Here is an 8,964-nt window from a genome sequence, read left to right as displayed (position 1 = left end):
AGAAAAACTTTTTTTTTTTCAATTAACTATAAGGAAATAAAAAAAGAAAGCAGTAAGATAGATACGAAAAATGATGGATTATAGTTTGTACTAGATTTGGTAGATTTCAAAATCTGTGACGGCCTGTAAAGGCAACTTATCTCTTTTCAACCACAAATGTCAGAATTGAAAGGTCTGGTGGTGGCGAGTCCGAGAACCACGCAAGGTGATTTTCTCAAAACTAACACTTTCCTCTAAACGATTTTAGACTTGTGAATTTGCTTGTACCCCTCGTGTCTCTTGGGAGTTGTCGAAAAGTTGTAGATATATTTTTTTTTATCTTGAAAAAAGTAAAATAAAACTAAGTAAAAGAAACATTGATAGACAAAGTGGCTAAATGAAAAAATGAGAGGAGGAGAGGGAGGAGGGGTCTCCTCCACCTCTAACGAAAATAAGATCTGGAGGCTTTGGTTTTTTTTTGAGAGAGAGCTAGGGGAGAAAGAGGCGCTTAGGGTTTTAATAATTTGCCAAATTTGAACAATATGATAAATGATTTATAGAAACCTCAAATAGATAAATCTTACTCAAAGTTTTGTAAAATAATGGATCTCTTATTTAAAAAATATAAAAAATTATTATTTATCAATAAGATCTATCTTTTTATAAAAAATTTATGCAAAATTATATATTTGAAACTTGTTATTTATTTAAGAGCATTGGTAATGAGTTATTTATCTTCATCTTCATATTTAAATTTGAAGAATATGCCCTTAAAATAGTCTACATTGGTTTATTTATATCTATAATTATAAATAACTATGTATAGTTCTTATTCAAAGATGAAGACCTCATTTTCTTTCTTCAAATTATATTTTATTGTTTTTTCTCTCTCCTCCCAACTCTCTCTTTTATCTCTTTTTCTTTTTTCTCTTCTCTCTTTTTATTATTTTATTATTATTTGATAAAAAAATACATAATTTAATATAAAAATTATATTCAAAATTAATCTTCAACAAATATAATTTTACATATAAAAATAAAAAATCTATTGCCAATTTTCTTACTACTAGCCGTGGATGGGAAAAGAAGTACCGGTTGTTCTTTATCATTCAGGTGGCAACATCTGATTGGCTGGAGAAACTTGATACTCCGGGCAGCACCGTACGAAAAAATAGATTCTCTTGCTGTACAGTTGGCTTGGTGGTACGTGTTCTGCTTCATTCTAGCGTGTTCTTTAGGAATCCCAAGCTTGAAGTCCCAGGAAAACTCGACTTCTCTGTCTTTCTGATTGATTATTCACAATTCGGCGTCATTCTTTGCAACCTCGTTTTCTAGTCGTTGATGGAGGAAGACTGCTGTGCCACCCAACTGATCGACGCCAAAGGCCAGTTCAATGCGGAAGGGCTTCAGAATTTCATGAACAAGGTGAAGCTCGCCGACTGCGGACTCTCCTACGCCGTCGTCTCCATCATGGGTCCCCAAAGCAGCGGTACGTCCGTTTTTCGCTTCCACCTTCTTTCTTATCAGTTTTGTCAAGAGTTTTATTTCACTTCTCTCGAGCTTTCTTAATCACGCTTCTCCATTTCTTGAGGCATTCAATGATTATCCCATCCAATTTGCTGTAATTTATGGTATAAATCGGTTCAAGCTCGGTTTCAAAGTAGGGAAAATTAGTTATTCATGGTATTGGTTAAGTTTCTGTTATTCTATCCTCGAACTGATATTCAGTTCACAACTTGGACGTGATATTGCATGCACTAACTCTCGCCTTTCCTTTTGTCAATAACACTATTCTTTCAATGCTGAGTATGACAACCGCGACGTCGCAATCGATCTTAACGTCTGTGCACATTCGCTATTAATATATGTTACCACTACATAATAATAGTTTTAATGAACTTTCCTGATGGTCCAATTAATTAGTTCTTCAAATGGTCCATCAGCGGAGGAAGGTTGAGGTGGGAGTGATTGAGGTTGAAGGTGTTACTACTGAAGGGAAGGGAAAATATATTGGATTGATGAGGAGGAGAAGATTTCCATTTTCTCTTATTCTGGGTGAAAGATTAAGTGATGATTTAGCATGATGATATCAAAGTAATGGTTTTGAGCTTGGACCTGACTCTGGAATGATTAAATTTTGCCTCCTCTCATTTTTTACGTTTTTGGTACGAGTTGTGATTTATCATCAAAGAAAAAGGTGAAGAAAGTCTCATGTCTAGGGACAATTAGAGGGTGAAAAAATAAAGCTGTATTAGCTTGTGCTCTTAGGTGACATATTTGGGGTGAAATGCCAATTTAACGTCAAAAAAAAAAAAAAAAAAAAAAAAGAGAAAAAAAGAAAAAAAGCAAGGGAGATTCTTGTTAACCTCTGGGGTGGCTAATGCATGTTGATTATGTTTGCTCAGGGGGTTACTGTTTCTCAGTGATTTCTTTTTGAGAGATGCTTGAATTAGAGTATTACCAAGTATGATTTTATCAATGTTGTTCTCTCTTTCCCTTCTTAGTGAGTGTCTTTGAGCGCGATTTGATTTCGTGACCTGATCTAAATACATTTTTTTTTTTCTTTTTCCAACTTCCCCTTTTCATTCCCCTTCCTCCTGCTGAGCAGGGAAGAGCACCTTGATGAATCATCTTTTCTATACAAATTTCAGGGAGATGGATGCATATAAGGGAAGGTTTGTTAGTTTCTTTATTGCATAGTTTCACCAGAAGACACTTTCTTGTTGCTTCTTGTGGCTGGTTGTGTTGATTTCCTAATGAGAGACAGGCGATATAACTATGATTTATTGTAGGAGTCAAACAACCAAAGGCATTTGGATAGCTAAGTGTGTCGGCATTGAGCCTTGCACGGTTGCCATGGATTTGGAGGGCACTGATGGGAGGGAAAGAGGCGAGGTAAGGAGAATTTTATTAAATTTGTATACAGAAGATAAACAGAAGAAATAGAGCTTCGTTACTCCCAGGTTTGTTGAGATTTCATATTCTTTGTGGCAATAATTATTCTGTGTTTGCTTTGACAGATGCATTAGTAGATGTCAGCAGTTAACCAAATATGGCTATATTCATTTTAAATTTAAGGATAAGAACTGTTCACACACTGAGCTATTTATGCAGCCGCACCCAAAATAAAAAACCTGAGCCTTGATTGATTTCATGTATTTTCGTATACTCTGATAAGATTGTTGCTTCATTTTTTACTGTAAGTAGCAGATTTGTGGTCTGGTTGGATGCATTTGCAGCTCGTGAAAATCCCATTGTGGAATTTTGTTAATTTGTTGGTCAGGTGGGGTTAGAAATTACAATTTGGTATCTGATATATTAACTTTTTGGTTAGGATATGTTTTCATTTCTTTCTAGGGATTTAACAGGTCTAGGAAGGCCTAGGGGGGAGGGTTACAATGAGATTACATCCATTCAATATAAAACTCGAAATCTGAAAGCAAATTAATTCCACATGACAGCACCATTGCCATCTCTTACAACCCAAGCATAACCCGAATTCCCCCATATAGTCCCTATTCCTTTAAAGTTCATTGTGATGTGATTTGAAAAGGAACTTGCCACATTTTAAATGTCCTAAGCTGAGTTGCCCTTCTCTGATTTTCCTTTGTTTTTTCATCTAAAAGTACTTTGTCAGGGTAGTTCTCTTATCCTTCTTTCTTGCTTTTAGGTTGTGTTTGTGTTTTCTTAAATGTCACAAATATTTGATTCTTTTGAGTAATTTTCCTCTCTTAAGATCTTCCTCTTCACTCGTTAACGTGCTTGGAACACCACAAAATTTGAATACCACTGAGTAAACCTCTCTCTTTCTCTCTCCCTCCCCCTCTTCTGTCTGTATTTTTGTGCTTATTCAGCTAAACTTATGGGTGCCAATCTTGACCAATGGCACCCAAAAGCCATCTTTGAGTTGTTTCAGTAGCTCACTCTCCAGCATCATGTAGGGGAAGATGTCACAGCATTCCTTCTCCTCCAAACTGAATAGAATTTTGCTCTCCTTGATTAGTTTTTTGTTAGCCTCAAATTTTTGGGGAGGGACTTGTATTAGGTTCATATGTGCGTGTGTATCTACATATGTTCAATTCACAGACCTCAGTGCTTTTGTTATATCTACTGCAGTCTCTTTACACTTGTTGTTTATCAATGATGCGTGTGAACATTTGTGAACTGTCGAGGCCCATCACACTTGGTTCTATAGCTGGTTTCTTGTGTTAGCAACAGGATGGATGAACTTTCATTTCAGATTTTTTTTTTTTGGATAAGTAACTTGATATATATATATATATTTGATCAAACTTATAATACTGCAGGAATTTTGTCGATTCTTATGATGTTTTGTTTGTTTCTCTCACCAGGATGATACTACATTTGAGAAACAAAGTGCTCTATTTGCTTTGGCAATTTCTGACATTGTGATGATAAATATGTAAGTTTTTTTAATGTTTTGAACATTATCCTTTTTTTTTTTTTGTTTAATTCAAATCTATGAGTCTTCAGAGAGGACTATGCTTGCATGATTATGGAGGATGTTCAAATGATAAACCTTTGGCTTGGAGTTTCATAGAGGTTGAACAAAAATAAAGAATTTGACATATTGTTTACATATGAATGCAGCATATGCATATTTATGGATGTATATGTAACGAGAAATCATGCTAGATTCTGACTGGAGATGTGATCTGTTTTACAGGTGGTGCCATGATATCGGTCGGGAGCAAGCTGCAAATAAACCTCTTCTAAAAATAGTTTTTCAGGTGCTGTGTAGCTATGTTGCTTTTAGTCAAGATTTCTTGATCAGTATATGACCACTTGGTTTTTTTGTACTGTATGTAGGTGATGATGCGTTTGTTTAGCCCACGTAAAACAACTCTCCTATTTGTCATTCGTGATAAAACAAAGGTTTGCACTAAGTCAAAACATTCGCAAGATGTTACCAAATATACTCTTATCTTCTATTCTTCAAATGCACCATTTTTTTATGCATTAATTTTTGTCCTGTGTCTATACATATAGACCCCACTTGAACATTTGGAGCCTATTTTAAGGGAAGATATTCAGAAGGTTGTCTTTTGTGCTCACACTGAGATTTATATTCTTAATCATAATTTTGTTTTTCAAAATTTCTGATACGTTATATATTCTGCAGATATGGGATGCAATTCCCAAGCCCCAGGCCCATAAGAATACCCCTTTTGATGAGTTTTTCAACGTAATATACTCTGTCTCTTACTGGTTGTTGTGCTCTTTGTTTTCTTGGTAATTAGTTTATATCTTGATTTTCTTTGATATGAAGGTTGTAATCACTGCTTTATCCAGTTATGAAGAGAAGGAGGAGAAGTTCAAAGAGGAGGTAGTCCATTCAATATAAGCAGCAGCTCATGAAGTGTTTTAATTTATAATGTCTAGATTCTTTTATTTATTTATATATGTTTATATGAGCATGTTTAAATATATTGATATGAAAAGTTGCTATCTGCTCTTGAAGCACCTCTCTACTGTTTTCATTGCTTGAAATTTTATATTCATTATCACAATCCTTAAAATGTGGCTTTATTCGCTTAGCTACTTGTATGCTTCTCTTGTACCACAGGATACCTGTTTGGCCTTTTATAATAAACAATCTTACTTCTAAAAGGTTTATTGGAACTTACAATCCTCGACACCAAGGCCTCAGTTGAGCAATTCTTAGAAGATTCAATTTTGTTGTGTTCATAGTGGTATCTATAGGCTTACAGCTACCCTGTCTTATACAGGTTGCTCAACTGAGGCAGCGATTTTTTCATTCTATTTCTCCAGGAGGGCTTGCGGGTGATAGACGTGGTGTTGTTCCTGCATCTGGATTTTCTTTCAGTGCACAGCAGATATGGAAAGTTATAAAAGAGAATAAGGATCTGGATCTCCCTGCTCACAAGGTTTTATGCTTTCTTCCATTTTTGTTCCTCCTTGGAAGTGTAGTGCTTTCACATGCATTTATTTGTTTGTTTATCAGATAATGGTTGCCACTGTCCGTTGTGAAGAGATTTCCAATGAAAAGCTACGTCGCTTGACCTCTGATAAGGTACTCATTTATATATTCTCTATGTCGTAAGTGCTTCTAGACTTGTTGCCTAGATGACTAACACGAGAGGGGAGAGGGGGGTGAATTGGGTTGCATTTAAAAACAATTATAAACCTAATACACAATATAAAATATAAACAAAATACTAAATAGCAGTAAATATAAAAAGTAAGGATAAAAGAGACGCAAACTTAGTTTTTGAAAGAGGTTCAGCCCCACTGTCTACGTCCTTGTCTCAAGTCACTCGAGGATTTCCAAATTCACTATTTAACCTCTTTCAGGTGGAGATAGAAATCTATTACACTTTTGAGTAGTACCGCTACAAAGAATTCGTGTCTCTACACTTACAATCATTTTACATGTGGTGATTCAACTATTCTCTGTATAGAATACATTCTACATGCACAAGAGTTATACACACCCTTTTACTGATATAAGAGCTAATAATGGATAAGTTATCAGAGAACACTGCTCAATGAGTAAAATAAGAACAATACAATGCAAACTATATCTCTTTCAAAATGAACAAGGGTTAAGGTTCAATACTTAGAGAAGAGAGATTGAAAGTTTTGAATGAATGTTGTAAAGCTTGCAATTGATGTGTGTGTGCTCTCTTGTTGTGAATTTGAAGATCTTTAGCTATTTATAGACATATGAGATTTCATTTTCAAATTTAAAAAGATTCACATGTCAAAAAGGAGCACCACTCACTTTTCAAAATTTCAAATAAAATTTTCTCATTTTTGCAATTGTCAAAGACAAAATCATTTACTTTTCAAAATTTTCAAACTTAATCTTTACTTTTTGCATATGATAAAAGGAACATTATTTACTTTTTAAAATTTTCCAACAAAATCAACTGCCTTTTGCATATGTCAAAAAGAGTATCAATCACTTTTCAAATTTTCAAACAAAATCATTTACTTTTTGCATATGTCAAAAGGAACATCAATCACTTTCAAAATTTTCAAACAAAACATGCACATGTGAAAGATGACAATCAATCATCTTTCAAATTTTCAAAATTCAAATTTTTAATTATGCCCTGCATATGTGAAGGATGACAATCAAACATTTTTCAAATATTCAAATTTAATTGTCAAAATATCATACATATGTGGAAAATGTAATTTAATGCTTTATGAGAAAATATTAATTTTAAGCCTTAATCCAATTTCAAATTTTTCAAGAGATGTACAAATTTACTCTTAAGAGCTTTATTTGTGAGCTTGTTCCATTTCTTGCTCATGCTTGGTTCGTTGATGTGCTTGGCTCTATTGTGTAGACAACTTGAGTTTGAGACTCTTTTATGTTTGAATTAATTTGTTATTATCAAATCCATATGTACATATATAATTATATGAAGCTTGAAACCTTGAGTTCAACAAGACTGACCATTTTTATTTGTCATGACTTGAATTTAATTCAGGGCTGGTTGGAATTGGAGGCAGCTGTTCAAGCAGGTCCAGTATCGGGTTTTGGGAAAAGGCTTAGCTCAATTTTAGAAGCATATTTTTCGGAGTTAGTTCCGTTCTGCATATCCATTAATGTTCATATCCTAAATATGCTAATTTAGGAGCAATAGTTTTGTACTTCTTGGCTTGTTACACCATACTACATGTGGCAAATGGAGAGGTCCTGTTAATATATTCATTGCTTAAGATGTTTACCCTATGTTATGTGAGCTGAAACGCTGTTACCACTTGTCATTTAGAGGTTTTGTCCAACATATTGGTGGGAAACCGTTAATTACATCATTTGAATCAAGCTCTGAACTCACCCCTTGTTTTGTACTTAAATCTGAGTGCATCCCAACTCAGCATATTTGCCATCATTATTGTCTTGACAAAATCAGCGACGAGAGTCTCAATTAGGAGTGGTTGTTTTCCAAAGATCTAATTGTATATTGATGTCAATAGTGTTGGACTATGTTTCTTTTCTAACTTGAGTTTGTGTGCTCTAACCTTGCTTTTGCACTGTCAATTTAATTCAACCCAACAGATATGACATGGAGGCAGTCTACTTTGATGAAGGTGTTCGAAATGCAAAACGAAAACAACTGGAGTCAAAGGCATTGGATGTAAGGCTTCTTTCACCTCTATAATATTAGCTTCTGTTGTTACATAGATTCATTTAATATGGAGAATGATAAATGAGATATGTTGAGCGAGCCAGTAGTTGCCTCTCCCACAAAGAATCTAGATGTGAACCCACCCTCCACGACACTTGAAATCATCTTACTAACGGTTTCCATCACAAAAACAAAAAGTAGCAGAGATAGAGGTGTGGATTCAATACCTCCGTAGTGAGGATTTCCTTTCATTATATAGGTACAAGTGTGCAAGATACAAGGCTGGAATCAAGTCTAAATTACAGGAATAAATTTACCAGAAAGGAAACTATGACTATGTACAAAATCTGTCTAAGTATGGAACTTCTGCTATCTAAATAAGGAAGTATATATATACAACTCATAAAAGATAAATAAGGCAATAGTAGACGTATCATGCTATCATCCCCCCTCAAATTGATACTGGTCGGTCAAGAAGCATCAATTTGCCCACAAGAAACTCATGTCATGCCTTACTAAACACATCAGCGATCTGGAGGTCAGTAGAAACATGAGGAAGATAAATGATACGAGTGTCCAATACTTCCCGAATGGAATGACAGTCCACCTCAATGTGTTTCATGCATTCATGAAAAATAGGATTGGCAGCAATTTGAATAGCACTAGTGTTGTCAGTATGAAGAGGATTATGATTAGACTGAGAACAACCAAGCTCAGCGAGGAGACCACGAAGCCAAAGAATCTTAGAACAAGTAGTAGACATCGCATTGTATTCGGATTCAGTGGAAGATTTGGAAACACGATCCTGTTTCTTACTCTTCCAAGAGATCAAGGAGTCACCAAGAAACATACACTAGCC

At 34.9% G+C, this 8,964-nt stretch overlaps 1 protein-coding gene across 2 annotated transcripts in view; it reads left to right on the top strand.

Annotated features, from left to right (window-relative positions):
* The first annotated feature begins 1,159 nt into the window (after positions 1 to 1,159).
* LOC122278986 (protein ROOT HAIR DEFECTIVE 3 homolog 2-like) overlaps positions 1,160 to 8,964 on the top strand; it is a 28,937-nt gene continuing 21,132 nt past the window's right edge. Inside the window, exons 1-13 of one of the 2 annotated variants that reach the window (XM_043089220.1) lie at positions 1,161 to 1,468; positions 2,588 to 2,654; positions 2,772 to 2,874; positions 4,332 to 4,402; positions 4,667 to 4,730; positions 4,810 to 4,875; positions 4,990 to 5,037; positions 5,123 to 5,185; positions 5,270 to 5,326; positions 5,730 to 5,888; positions 5,966 to 6,034; positions 7,464 to 7,555; positions 8,036 to 8,114. In XM_043089220.1, the coding sequence (XP_042945154.1) occupies positions 1,321 to 1,468; positions 2,588 to 2,654; positions 2,772 to 2,874; positions 4,332 to 4,402; positions 4,667 to 4,730; positions 4,810 to 4,875; positions 4,990 to 5,037; positions 5,123 to 5,185; positions 5,270 to 5,326; positions 5,730 to 5,888; positions 5,966 to 6,034; positions 7,464 to 7,555; positions 8,036 to 8,114 (1,086 nt within the window). In that variant the 5' untranslated portion in view covers positions 1,161 to 1,320. Of the gene's footprint in view, positions 1,469 to 2,587; positions 2,655 to 2,771; positions 2,875 to 4,331; positions 4,403 to 4,666; positions 4,731 to 4,809; positions 4,876 to 4,989; positions 5,038 to 5,122; positions 5,186 to 5,269; positions 5,327 to 5,729; positions 5,889 to 5,965; positions 6,035 to 7,463; positions 7,556 to 8,035; positions 8,115 to 8,964 lie in introns of both variants that reach the window. The other variant, XM_043089221.1, reaches the window with a different exon arrangement.

This window comes from Carya illinoinensis, chromosome 10 (genome assembly GCF_018687715.1).
Source record: "Carya illinoinensis cultivar Pawnee chromosome 10, C.illinoinensisPawnee_v1, whole genome shotgun sequence".
NCBI lineage: Eukaryota > Viridiplantae > Streptophyta > Magnoliopsida > Fagales > Juglandaceae > Carya > Carya illinoinensis.
This window is presented reverse-complemented; position numbering and strand designations above follow the sequence as displayed.